Source organism: Simochromis diagramma, unplaced genomic scaffold (genome assembly GCF_900408965.1).
Source record: "Simochromis diagramma unplaced genomic scaffold, fSimDia1.1 OVJJ01000216.1, whole genome shotgun sequence".
Lineage (NCBI taxonomy): Eukaryota > Metazoa > Chordata > Actinopteri > Cichliformes > Cichlidae > Simochromis > Simochromis diagramma.
Window position 1 is genome coordinate 11,139,277 of NW_024386883.1, and position 14,606 is coordinate 11,153,882.

The 14,606-nt window shown below is 40.6% G+C and overlaps 1 protein-coding gene across 1 annotated transcript in view; it reads left to right on the top strand.

The window, feature by feature from the left end:
* rapgef6 (Rap guanine nucleotide exchange factor (GEF) 6) overlaps positions 1 to 14,606 on the top strand; it is a 133,170-nt gene that overhangs the window by 34,693 nt on the left and 83,871 nt on the right. The window contains exons 4-5 of the mRNA XM_040032255.1: positions 3,398 to 3,481; positions 14,527 to 14,596. Of these exons, the coding sequence (XP_039888189.1) occupies positions 3,398 to 3,481; positions 14,527 to 14,596 (154 nt within the window). The remainder of the gene's footprint in view (positions 1 to 3,397; positions 3,482 to 14,526; positions 14,597 to 14,606) is intronic.

Here is a 14,606-nt window from a genome sequence, read left to right on the forward strand (position 1 = left end):
ACTCTCTCTCTGATACACTCCATTGCCTCTCTACCAGAGGCTTGTCGTAAGTGCCTTAACCCAGACCATGTCCAATTAGTCTTCTGTTACTTACACACACACACACACACACACACACACACACACACACACACACACACACACACGCTAAAAAGGCTGCAGATGAAAGCAATCAAGGTCTCTGCAATGAAGCCGCAATAAAAGTTACTAATGCTACCCTCACCCAACAATGCAAAAATGAATCTCCTGTCTGCTTTTTAAACATAATTATTTTTAGGATACCTGCTTTCTTGTGCCACGCTTAATGAAAATTGATTGAAAAATACCAAAAGCATCAAATGAACGACCTGCGGAGGAATGGATATGATGCAGATGAGATTAGGGCTGCACCAAATGATTCTTTTTGTCCAATTTGCCGATTGTCTCTCGAATTAAATCAACAGGGCCAGAAAATTATTAAAAATGCTCGAGGTTTCTTCAGGGGACAAAACTCAATTTACCATGAAATAAAACAAACAATATGAACCACTGTTGTTTTCTAAGCTTCTGTGTCACACTCTCTCCTTGTTTTTGTTTTTTTTTTTTTTTTTGTACCGCATTGGCCATTCTTGCTTCCTCTGTAGTACAAAGAGATCCGCTCCAGTTACACAAAATGCATCAAATGTACCAGATCTCCCCAAGCTTGTGTTGGGGAAATAGTGAGGCTCATGAAGACTATGAGCTGCACAAAGATAAAAAGAAAACGCATAAAAGCAGATCCATAATAATTTTCTGGCCCTGTGCGGATTCAAGTGAAAGTTGAATCCAAGGCTGTTCAGAAAGACTAATGCAACAGTTACAGTAGGGGAAACGGTGGCATGGCCAGAATTATTGCAAACGTGTTCAATTAACTTGCAGTCTTGTTGCTTTTGAAATGGTTGCTTCAGAGACAGGGAGCAGGTCTCTGACAGCCAATCGCTGTCTTCAAAGTGGCTTTGAAGACAACAAGATGGCCCTAAAACTGCAACAAGACCGAGTTATTGTGTTATCAATATAACATTGAATGGAGTCAAGTTGGCAATTGCATGCAGTGTGTTTCTGATAATATGAGAACATGGGAATTGCCTTCTAACCTCATATATATGAATCAGAGCCATAATGATTTGCTGCAGGGTGGGAATTTCACTGCAAAATTGCTTGCCAACCTTGACTTTTACATATTAATATAAGTAGAATACAATCAGTTGGCAATCAGTTGGCAACCAGTTGCGTCGAGTGTCCAATTGCAAACACACACATTGCAGATGTACAATTATTATTTTTTTGATACTTTCTTTTTATTGTTTTTCTTTAAACATTATAAAGGGGGGGGGATGTAGTAACAACAAAACAGAACTTAAAAATTAAAGTAATAAAATAAAAAATAAAAATTATCACTGACTGACCCACAATAGCTACAATGTGTTGGCAGTCTGTCTGCATTTAGAAATTAAGCAGCATTTATTTGCAAACTTCAGCAACCTGTCTGAAACTGATTGTAGCCAGTCAAGTCTGATCACAGTTGTTGTTTGGAGAAAAGTTGCCTTCCACCAGGGGATGTGTGTAATCTGCTTAAAACTGAAAGTGATCACACATTGGTTGGTGTTGCTCATAGCTAAATTTACTTGGTTCAGACAGAAGCTGACATGATACGTGTGGCTAATTAATGCTGAAAACCTGACTGCATGCATTTGTACCAAGGTGCTTTACAGTGAACACATGATCCATGCTCTTATTATGTAAACAAATTTTGGGCCACAGAGTAGGACATTTAAAAATTCTTTTATCATTGAGGTTTGTTTGTTTTTTTTTTTTTTCAGTCTAGCCAGCCTGCAATTTTTATCTAACCATTTTTTTTTGTTAAGCTGAGTTTTCTGTATAAATTACTTTTTTATAGCAGTTTCTTTTTTGAATATAAACTCCAGCTTATTAATTTTCCATAGTCACCACTTGCAGATGAAAAATGTCTAATTAAAATGTTATAAATAAATATAATCAAAGACATTTGCAGAAATTCTTGTTTTAAATGTATATCGTACATCAGACTGTCGTGTGTTTTATATGTTTTTATAATTCTTCACTCAGTGGGGCATCTTTTCATCTGCACTCTTCAAACAGTGCTTTCTCTCTCTGTGTTTTTTCTACTCTCTTCTTTCATATTCACACCCACAGGCACAGATACTGTGTTTTATCCCCTGACTCCCCTCTTCATGTATGACTGCATCTACGCTTGCTGCTGACACGAGCACCCCGTTATTGCGGAGTTAATTAGTCTTGTGTTTGGCGTTATTGGATATCATATATACAGTGTGCGTGGAACAGCATGGAAAGTCACACAGCACATATTTGAGATGTGTTTATTTTTAGGTGAAATAACTCTATATTGCAGCTTTTGTAAATGGCAGACAAGATTGTCAGACTTGCCAGTCCTGATGTTAATGGATTATCTCCATCTCACAGCAATGCCACATTATTATGATTCTATAACACTTGACTTCCTAAGAATACATTGATGCTAATGCAAAATTCAGCGTTTAGCGTTTCAAAGTGCAACTGTGCTTTATATGCTCTCACTCTTGAGTTCTGTAGACAACACTCCTGCAGTTTTCAAAGCCTTGCGGGGGAAAAGTTCCTCAAGTGTCATGACTTGTTTCAAATTTTTTATTTTTAGCCATAAATATACAAGTTGTCTTAGCTCACCCTTTCATAAAAATTAGCAAAACTGTACAAGCTTGTGCAGGACAGCCTTGGTTCTTCACTGTTTAGACAACATGACTGATGACTTGTCATATGATGTCTACATTAGAATTATTCCCCTTTGAAATAGCTTTTATACTTTTTTTTTGAAGAGGCAAATCTCCAAAATTAGAGATCTCAAATTAAAAGTCTACCTCTTTTTTTCAATTTTTTTTTAAAGCTTCTCCTTTCTATAGGATACATATGAAGTTTATATTAATGTCCTACTCTCTATGCTATTTAAATGCTTTCTGTGATGTCTTATAACAACCCCGGTGAAGGCCACAAGCTGAAACAGGTCATTCAAATTCTACAAGTATTGCCGGAGGTTTAAAAACCTTCAGACTTTATGCTCTTCTGGCACAACTCCGTGAAGTACTTCATGTACTGAACGAGCCTCTGCCCTTAACTGAAAAAGAACCTAGAAAACCAAAGTAAAAACCAAAAACTGCCAAGCCCATTTGAAGAGTCCAGGGAAAACCAATCCACTTACCTTCAAAACGCACCAATTTAATTAATTTGTATTCGTGAAATGTAACAAAAGCTCTGAAATGATGTTGAAGGTTCACATGGTGTACACTTCAGCCTTCAATACTAAACCATTTCCACTGGGTTTGACACGTGCTCTTTCTCTCTCTTGCAGCCCAGACACCATTGCTACCTGTTGGTACATCCTGCTCTCAGGATCGGTCTTCGTCAAGGAGCACATGTACCTGGCAAGGTGCTGGTATGTATCACTCACAGAAGAGAAAAACAATATGATGGGGTGAGACAAGGTGACGATCAGTCTAGGGGAGATAAGGTGGGATTAGATATTACACATCCGCACTCCATATGACTGCCGCCAAGATGTCTGTATATATGCGCCTCCGTCTTTACGCTAGAAAATGGAAATGGCAGAGCTGTGATTTATGAAAAGATGGCGCCTACTGATATGTAAAGGAATCGTTTGTGTATATGTGCACACACAAAGACACATACTTGTATATCGTGCTTGTAATTCTATGTTAAACAACACAGAGCAGATTCCTTTTTCCAAGCCCCCTGCTCATGCAGTTACAGCTCTGTAGATGCTAATATGTTTTTTCTGTTTTATCTGTGGAATGGTTGTTGTGTTGTCGTGCCCGGACACAGGGATTTCTGATTTTCCACTCGGATATCTATCAACATTGTACAGTTCTAAATTGCTGCTCTTTGGCAGGGAGTTGCTCATGTGTGTAACACATATTATAGTAATGTACATCCATAATGGGCATTATGTGAAATCAAATGGGAAAGTGCTGAAAAATCATTTTGAGTCTATTCTGACCTAAGTACAGAGCCAAATATAAGAAAGAAAGCTTGCCGGTAGTCCGTCAGTGAGAGATTAGGTTTTATATCTGGGCGGAGATTCATCAGTAACATTTGTGATTTAATAAGGCCATATCATATAAAAATGTCAAGTCCTCCTCGTCTTTAGAGCAGCCAAACTGCCAAAATAAATTGCAGTTCTTTACACAGAGCTGTTGCACCTGTTTAAACACTGGAACTGATGGTAATAGAAAAAGCTGTGACAGCAGTTGCTGGAGGCCGAGCCTTCGCTCCATGTTTACCTTTCCCTCTGCTGTTATAGTTGGACTGAAACAGAAGCAACACATGCCAGAAATGAAAAGGAGAGGACAGAAATATCGAACCCCTCCAAAAAACCCAAAACAAAACAAAAAAAGTTCAACTTTTGGTTGATTGCTTTATCTCTTAGACTAGGCTAAACATACAATCACAGCACTTAAATGGGATCATACATTCATATGTTTCTTGCACCTCTGGCATCAGTCTGTAGTTTTCCAAGCAATTCCCTGTAGTTTTAATGATTATTTACGATGTGAGAACATTTCAGAGTTGGATGAAAACTGTAAGGATTCCACTCAAAAGGCCCATCTTTCATCCTCTGACCATTTCTGCCGTCACCAAAAAAATAAAAAATAAAAAATGGATGTGACAAGTAGGGCTGGGCGATACGGCCTAAAATCCATATCACGGTATAATTTGAAGCACGTGCGGTAACGATATATATCGCGATATATTCTTTTCTTCTGTATAACGTATTTTACACACTATAAGGCACACTTAAAATCCTTTAATTTTCTTAAGCATCGACAGTGTGCCTTATGTATGAATTCTGACCTCGAACCGATTTTATGTGGTACACTGCGCATAGAAATCTGTCAAAAAATGTTTTAGTACCACTTTGGTAAGCTATGAAGGCGCATCGCTTGATGGATTGCCAGAGCATTACGGCTGCCGTAGTCAGGAGCCTCATGCAGTGTTGCCAACTCCTCAGTAAGAAAAATGACTATTGGCTGACCGAAAAGTCGCTAGAAGTCGCTAACTGACATCATCGCCTAATTTGCATAATAGGTCATGCTAATGTAATTGTAACCTACGTTGTTGGAGAGAGAAATAACATTGAAGAACATGGAAGAGAAAGTGAGTTAAAAATGTCCATTGAGATCGAATGCCTGCTTAAGGTATTTCTGCATTGGCTTCAACCCAAAACGCTAGGTCCATGTTTTATACTGGGTATTGCGCCACCGTGCTGGTGAAATAAAAGCATCAAAAATAAGTTAACAGCTATGGCAGAGAACCTTAATATGCACGTGAGCCAAAGTCAGACACAAAAACCTGATTAAAAATTAATGGTAAAAAAACCCTGTATTTGTATAGCGCTTTTCTAGTCCCTAAGCGCTTGACATATCCAGTCATCCACACACACATTCACACACTGGTGATGGCAAGCTACATTATAGCCACAGCCACCCTGGGGCACACTGACAGAGGCGAGGCTGCCGGACACTGGCGCCACCGGGCCCTCTGACCACCACCAGTAGGCAACGGGTGAAGTGTCTTGCCCAAGGACACAACGACTGAGACTGTCCAAGCCGGGGCTTGAACCGTCAACCTTCCGATTACAAGGCGAACTCCCAACTCTCGAGCCACGATCGCCCTTTAGGAAATGAAATTACTAAACCACATAGCTGGTCTCAGAAAAGTCCTGTTAACAAATATTAAAATGCTTACAGATCATTTTTCCGTCAAGTAAATGTTGCAGCCTTTGCATGACATAAGTTAAAAAAAAAAAATAGCTATCACTAGCTCCAGCAACTTTTGTTGGCTGACTGTTACTCAGTGTTGGCATAGTAAGCAGAACTGAAACCTCAATTCAACAGTTAGTGCAGTTTCTAGTTCTTTTAATTGTAACACAAAGCGCCAAGTGACCAACTGTGACAGAGAGAATTGTTGGACTAGTATCAATAACGTGTGTGTGTGTGTGTGTGTGTGTGTCATTCCATTGTGGCCCAGTTGATAACATAGTGAAGGGTAGGATGGGGGGTAGGTTGGTTGACTGGAAAGGACTGGAGGGTGTGTCTGTGTGTTGGAGTACGAGCAGCAGCAGCAGGGGGCTTGGAAGGGGTCACTGAGAGAGCTAATAGGGTGTGTGTGTGTGTGTGTGTGTGTGTGTGTGTGTGTGAGAGTGAGAGAGAGAGTGTGTGTGTGTGTGTGTGTGTGAGAGTGAGAGAGTGTGTGTGTGTGTGTGTGTGTGTGTGTGTGTGTGTGTGTGTGTGTGGGTGTAGGAGAGCAAAGAATGCGGAACCCCTGGCAGAGCAGTGGATGGCCATGTGTTCCTGAGCAGCCTGCCTGCCTGGAGCCCAAAAGCACATCCAGGCAGGAAATGAGCAGACTACACACACGTGCACACACACGCGCGCGCACACACACTGACAAATAGAAACCTCACTGGAGCCAGCGGACAGACAGACAGAAGTGAACAGAGAGAGAACACTTCTCCTTTAGTTTAACTAAAAGCCTCTTCTGCTTTCTTTCTGAGGAAACTTCTCACTAGTTCACATTCTGGAGTACAAAACAAACACACTTGGATGTAATCCTGGATTATCTAAATAATGAACTTTTCTCCCCTCCTCATTGCGGATAATATGTTGGATAATATTTCACATACAAGGAATCCAAAGGAGTGGACCCCCTGTGTTCCTGATCCTGGTTAGTAATGTTAAAGCTTTTTGTTATACACTTGCTGTAAGGCGACGGGGATTTCGGGGTAATTCTGGAGTTTTTTGTTTTTCTTTTTCAAAACTCCCTCGCTATTTCTTTACGCATTCACGCTTCATTTCCTGCCTGCCTGCCATAGTTTAACCAGCTGGACAACCAGGCTCTCCCTAGGGCCCTGTGGCTTAGCACTGCTCTAAAAAACACGCTACTGAGTCCTGTGTGTTTTCATACATATCTACAATGGCTTTTTTAAAGACAGGCAGTCCTCTATTCTCACATTGCCAACACCTTTAAACAAGTATGTTGACTAAAATAGAATATGTAGTGCTTTTTTTTTTTTTTTTTTATATACCTTTGCAAAAAGCAGAAAATTCAGTTTGTTACTAAACTCGTCATATATAAAACTAAAGATACGGAGCAAAGATTGTCCCCATTCAAAAGTGAAACATCCAAGTAAAATATTCAAAATTATTGGTGAGATTATTACAAAATTTCCTATTTTTCTTGTACTTCTTCTCCTTGAGTTCAAAGAAAACTGCTCACTTCTCTATGTTTTCTGGAACATTGCTGTCCTAGGAGGAAGTGAAAAGTACAACAACATCACACGCAGCAGAGGGATGAATGAATGTTAGTTTTGTCGTTCCCTAAGATGTGGAGGAAAAAAAAGTCAATCGCTGCATTGGAGTTGAGCAGTAGCTGTTAATGGTGCTTATTTAATTGTAATTTTTCTAAATCTGATATGGATACATTTGAGTTCACCCTTTTAACTGATTGCTGATTTCCACATGAATGTGTTGTGATGTTTCTGAATGACCCACTGGATCATTACTTGGAGTACTTGGAGTCTGTCTTTTGGTGTGCTGGTGGTCTCGCTGCTGGCCAGCTCCTCTGACTCATAATCAGAGAAGACTGAGCTGTCAGTGTTGGCCAACCAAGCACTAAAAATGAGAAGAAAACCAGTCGGGGAGACTGAGAAGTAGATGTCTAAGTATGGTGAACTGTGTCTTTACTGCTTGTCATTATTACCATGGAAACTTGGGTGCCAAATGGGCATGGACCTCTGTTGGGGTTTAATTAACGCATTTCTTTCAGACTTTATCAAATTGCGCACTCGGAGGTTGTTCAGAATAACATAGCTTGTCGGTTTGGAAGTTTGTGGAAACTTTTCTGGATTCATTTTGACACCTGGCAAAGTTGTATGTGAGACTGCAAAAGTATTAATCAGTCGAATTGGATAATCAGCGGGCCTCTGCCAGCTATGGGTCTGTTTAATCTCAGAGCCCAGTGACTGAATAGCACAGGTAGCTCACAGTGAGCGAATGTGCGTCATGTCCTGCCCTTCCTACCCTCCGTATATGCCGTACCCAGGCACCAACTTTCGTCTAAGCAAGAACATTTCCACTAGTGAGAATACACGTAACATGGAAAGACTTGTTGCTTTTGTCCTGCACTCATTTTTTGAATACCTGCATACTTTGGAGGGAGCAGATCATTTTTGGCATTCTTCGGAGGCAATAATACCGCGTGAAAAAATGCAGCAGGTCAAGCCTGGCACATCCTACATTGTCATCAAACACACAGATTTGAATCTTGTCAGAATTCTCTGCATTACACAACAACTTGAGCTTGATTTATCATTCTGTGTTGAATCTTCTCAAAGCTTGTGATGTAGACTACGTGACTGGCCGTCGCCAGCATGGAGGAAATGATGGTACACAACATGCCAATCAGTCATTGCAGACTGCGCAAGTGCAGCATGTAGTTAATCGTCTCATCATCTCAAACCGCAACTTTAACGTAGGCTCAAAAGGTAGAGCGCACCGTTGACCAATCGGGAGGTCACTGGTTCAATCCTGTTCTCCTCGAGTCTGTGTGTCAGTGTCCTTTGACAAGATGCTGAACCAACCTTCTCCTGATGCATCCATGAACATGTGAGTGTGTGCATGGTAGGTTAGAGCGCTGTAAATATACTTGAAGTGTTCAGTAAAACTAAAAGAGAGCTATTTGCTATTTAGTTAATATTGTTTTTGCACTATTGAGAATGTTGTCGGTTTTTCCACGCTTCAGACAATAGACACCTCAAGGTGTGTGTGTGTGTGTGTGTGTGTGTGTGTGTGTGTGTGTGTGTGTGTGGTCAGTTCCTATACCAGCTGTCATGGTTTATTGCCCAGGGCACTGCAGCTGTCACTGAACCTGTTCTCAGCTCTGCCGACAACTTGTTTTTGCTGGAAAAGGAGGGGAGAGAAATCATCACCTGCTGAAATCCAGCAAAGGCACAGCCTCAGTAGTTCGAAGGGACGAGATTTCCCTTCCAAAAAGGTGAAAGAGATGATGGGGATTAAAGTTGATTTATTGTAGAAGTACTCCCCACTTACTAACGCGAGAGGAATTTATTGTTTAAAGCTTTTGTGAAAAACCAGTGCCTCGCAGACATAATACACTTCCACCCTTTAAAATACCATACAGGTTGGTTATACTAATGGTGATTTCTTTAACAAAGTGCATAAGCATTTGGTGTCTGTGGATAAATGGATGAATGGACGGATGGAGCATTGAAGCCTGTCGTGATAAATTGAGGCAGATAAGGGTTTGTGCTGTGTGTAGTATTATCTTTAGAACAGCATACATCATACATTAATGCAGCATACATTATTGATGCTTCTGCTCCGTAATTGCAGGAATGCATCTGAAAGCTAATTTCCTGTCATGACATCATGAGTCAATGTCAGTCTGATATATTTTATGGAGATCTGAATGCGATCCATCTGTTCACACCTCTAAAATCAATAGGCTACACCACAATTCTATTTTTGTTAATATAGAGATTATTATTGTTACAAGAAATTTACATAAATTTCATAAAAATGAAATAAATGCATAAAAATGTCGTTTTTAATGCATCTAAAAGGTTATATTTGGGAATTTGGAATCATCTTGCACTTCCTCTACTTGGACAGTGCTGTACACGTTTTCTTATAACCGCTGCATTACTTAAGCCATAATAGCCAAGAAATTTTCACTTGTTAAAAACTAGTTCTAGGTGTTTAGTTTAGACCTCAGTCTAAATTTGCTTTGGTTGCTAGCAGGTTGCCGTGATCTCCCATAGTTTATTTTAGATGCCAACTTGTTTGCAAACACTCGCCAACTGCTTGCTGAGGAGAACAATGAAAAGTGAGACTTAAAGCAGACTCAAACTATTCGCTTTCAAAGTAAAAGTTGCACCCTTTGAAATGTATTGGTTGCAGCGGTAAGACAGTTTTTATTTTGGAGGTGAATCTTCTCCCTTTCTCCTTTGGTTTGCACTTGTTCAGGTTTCACCACAGTTCAGCGTCTTCAATGCAAACCATCAGCTTCTATTCATACAGACATAAGAGTAACTACCCAAGAATTAGAGTGCAGCGAGACCTTAACTACCGCAGCCCCACACACACTAGCATTGTGTGGATAAATGTTTGGCGCAGCAGTGTTTGTCAGCATGTTTTGGGCTTTTACCTTGTAAGACTGAAGGCTAATGTTTGGCCATAGTGTGGTTTTAGAAGGCTGTCTAATTTCCTGTGTGAGGCACAGGATTCACACCAAATAACAACAGAGCGTTATCACATTTCAGTTCAGTCAGGGCAGCAGTATCATTTGGTGGGTACAAATATGTGCGCCCACACATAACCTCGGTAACTCGCTTACAGTTGACTCAAGTTTGTTTGGCTCTTGTGCTCTTTGTGGAAATGCAGTAAGGTCAAAACCGAAGAAAAAATATTGAGCAAGCGAACACAAACACATAAAGCACATACAGTATAATGCTGTGGATGTGAAGGGCTGAAATCTTTTCTCCTTTAGCATCAAACTGCAGCTCTCCTGTATTTCTCTGGCACAACCTGTCTCTCTGCCCTGCGCGCACCCGCCCACACACAGTGAGGAGACAGGCTTGGCAGGCTTTGTGTAGCGCTGACAGGGACCAGGCGTCTCGCCTCAGTGGAGTGCGGAGAGATCCTGTCAGAGTCAGACTGACCTCCAGGCTAAGGGCTCTGAACAAACTCCCTGCCCAGCTGACTGCATTCTTCATTGGGAACAATTGAGTTTATACTCTGCTGGGAGCCACTCTATGGATAGACAGTGATTTTGATCATTTGTGTTTGTTTGCTTATTCCCTTGTGCGTTGTCGGTTTTTGTTTTTACAATAAAATCAGATCAGAACATCTAAAGAAACAATACAGATTTGCAGATGTCAAAAAAAGAACAGTGTGTGGTGTGAAACAATTTGGGGAATGTAAACTGGACCCAGTGGTCAGGCCCATGTGTTGCGTGGCATTGATGGACGAGGGCAAACCCTCTGCAGCTGTAGAAATGCTTTCTGCAGCAGATTTGTGCCTCTTACCTGCGGGGAGGCACGAAACGGCTCAAAATCACGAGAGATGAACAAGAAAGTTTTCTATTATTAATTGATCCAAATCCAGTAAACAAAGATGCAATGTGCACCTTTTCAAGGCATGCTTTGAACTTTAAAGCCCTTCTCCAACTGTCAGCACTATATAAATGGTATTAAAATGAGAAAATCAATAGAACTGATAATGGGTTTTACTGTCCCCAGACTCACCTGAACAGAGCACTTTATGAAAACAAGAAGTGCCTCATATTTTCTAGGCTTAGTGAATAATTTAGTTTTCTATAGAAAACCTAATGTAATGCTTTTGTGCTTTAATTGTGCTACCAAAAGAAAAAAGTGGCCTGAGTGTATGCGACAGGTACGTGCCAAATAAATCCACACACCACTATTTTGGCCTTTTTCAGCTGCTAAGACAGAGGTTTCCATGGAAGTGGCGGCTTCCTTCATCTTTTGTGGCTGTAGGTTTGTTTCCTCCCTCAGTGTTAGGCACTAAAGGTTTGGCTTCCACTAATATATCCTGGAAAAATCTGTTTGTTAGAAGAAAAGCGTGTTTTAAAAAAAAAAAAGTTTCTATCATTAGAACGCATTACAAAGACAGACTTTTATGTGAGGCCTAAATTCAGAGTGTTGTTTGTGTCAGTAAGAAGCTGTTATTTAAGATGTGACTAGATGAAAGTTTTCTTTTTTCTTTTTTTTTGACTTAGAGGAAGCAAAGACCGGCAGTAAAAGGAGTGAAGGAAATGATGAAAGGGAATACAGAATGAGATGAGGAGAGAAGGGAGGAAAACGGCAAAAGCAAAAAAATATATAGAAAAGAGAGAGACGGAAAAGATGGATTTGCCTTTGGAAAGGAAGCAAATGAATAAAAACAGGAAGAGCAATATGAAGTTAAAGGGAATTATTTACAAGTGGTATAATATGGATGCAGGAAAAAAGAAAACACGGAGTCATTGGAAGGGTGAAGATGATCAGAAGGGAAAGGGGGTGGAGGTGAAGCACAAAGAGAGATGTATTAAGGAAACAAGAAGGATATGAGCGAGGAAAGCAAAAAGCTGCAAACCAGATGGGCGCCACCGTGTGACAGTGTGAGAATGAAATCGGAGAAGAGTGAAAGTTTGTTCTCTCCCATTTCAGCACGCTTCCATGATTAAAACCAGCCTCTTCCCCCCGATCCTCAAACAATGCTGAGGCCCCACTTTTAGCATGGAGACGTGTTTTCAGTGCAGCGTGTTCTCAGGATTAAGCTCACACACTACTCACACACTTACAGAGCATATGTGCCAACAGGAAGCTTTCAGCATCCATGTGATCATAATGATGAATCCATTTAATCATCAATTCAATCTAGACGTCAGCAAGAAGATGCATCAGCTGCACGTAGAATGTAAATGGCGGCTGACATGTTACAATGTTATAACATCAAAGTCAAGTAGAGTTTATTTGTAACAAAGGTTTCATTGTACCAAACACATCCTTAGTCATCTCCATGGAGAAGAAAAGGCCAAACTCACCCACGTGGTCTCGCCACAGCATCAGCTGCTCCACTCCTGCTTGTCAGTGGACAAAATGACCCAGCTGACTGCAGAGAGACTCACACTGTGCAAAAGCTGTTCACTTATAACGGTGTGGTTGGCCTGATCCAGATTGATCTTCTGCATTTAGCTCTTTTTTTTTTTTTTTTCCTAATTGACAGAGAAGCACAAAAGTTCTGCGTCCATTATAAGAGATGTAAGCAGTCTGTATGCTTTTTCATTAACATACACTGTGTTTACACTTGTCCTGTGTGGTCAGATCACTCAGTACAAGTGTAAACAACCACCAAGATCCGAAGTAATTTGATCTGTGTAACCACTCTGCAATGTGGCCTGGGACAAATTTGGCCTGATATAACAGAAAAAATACCATCAATGCAGGATGTGCTGGTACTTTTCTAAGAAGCGTAAACAGAGTCTTATTTATTTCTTTTTAGTCTCTCTGTACCTTTAAATGTATAACACAAATGCTTATTTAGCGACTTTCTCTTTTCTATCAGCGGTTGAACTTTTGCCACAAACCACTGACACAACTGAACTGCTAAAACCCATCTCACAGAGTAGTGAGACTAGCTTTTACATTTTCCTTCTAACTGCAGTTGAAAGACCTAGTGGCACGCCAGATTGGGAAGCTGTTACTTCCTCAAGTCAAGGACTTTGAGTATCTCAGGGTCTTATTAAAGAGTTGGGGGAGAACGGAGTAGGAGATTGACAGACAGACTGGTTGGTGCCGCATCTGTTGTGACGCTGAAGATTTACTGGTCAATGTACGTTCCTACACCCACCTAAAAACACGAGGTGTGGTTGTATAAGCGGTGGATGTGATGTCCACCTGGGGAGAAACCTCAGGGCAGATACGGGACATGCTTGAGAGATTATGTCTCTCTGCTGCACCCACAGACCAAACCCAGATAAAATGGATGGATCAAACTGGAAATCTGTTTTTCAAAGCTTGCATAGCTGCTGACAAAAACCCACTGGGGTAGAGCTTAATGTTTTCTATTATTATGCTGTCATTATAACTAATTTTAGCTCTTCTACCACACGCAGTGAAGTGAGATGCAAAAGAGTGTCACCAAAGGCGCCCCATCAGTGGGGTTGCCAGCTAGCGTCTACTGAGAAACTGTCATTACACATAAAATTACACAAAGCTGTGACTGCCCTTCAAAACTGCATTGGAAGTTGTTTTTATTTAATGTCCAGAGCTGGTACTAACTGAGAAAAATGCTTCAAAATTATGTATAAAGAATATTCACACATGGATTGGGAAGGGATTAATCAGATATCAATAAAATGGTGAAATTATTATATATATATTTTTTTTAAAAATCATCTTTTGCAACAAAGAAAATTTGCTTTTTCTTTAAACATGTGAAAACTGTAAAACTGGTCACTGCCTTAAGCTATAATTTGACATTCGATCTCTCACACTATTTCCTTTTATATCTCATGTTGTCCACAGCTATTTCTGGTACACTTGAGTTTATCTGGTTTGAAGTATGTGTGAGGTGCACACATTGTCACTGCACATTCTTCTGCCTGCTTGTTTCTGTGACGTGTGCAATTTTATTTGTGTTTAAAAGTTGTATTAGATTGATCTAAGGTCAGAGCAAAGCTTAACCACAAACCGGGTCTAGCACAAAATTGCTGTTGTAAATTCATCGGCCTGTATTCCCGGTACTGTGTCTGTGGTCGGGCAGATATGATCGACTGCGTCTGTTTCTACTGTCTCTCGTGATATTCGTGTCATCTCTGCAGTGTGTTTATTTCTGTTTTAGCACTCACTTTTTGTGTGTCGCTGCCCTTTCTCCACAGTTTTGGCAAGCAGCTGGGAGGTAGACGAGGCTGTGAATGCATCACTTTGGAGCCATCAGAAATGATTGTGGTGAGTAGAG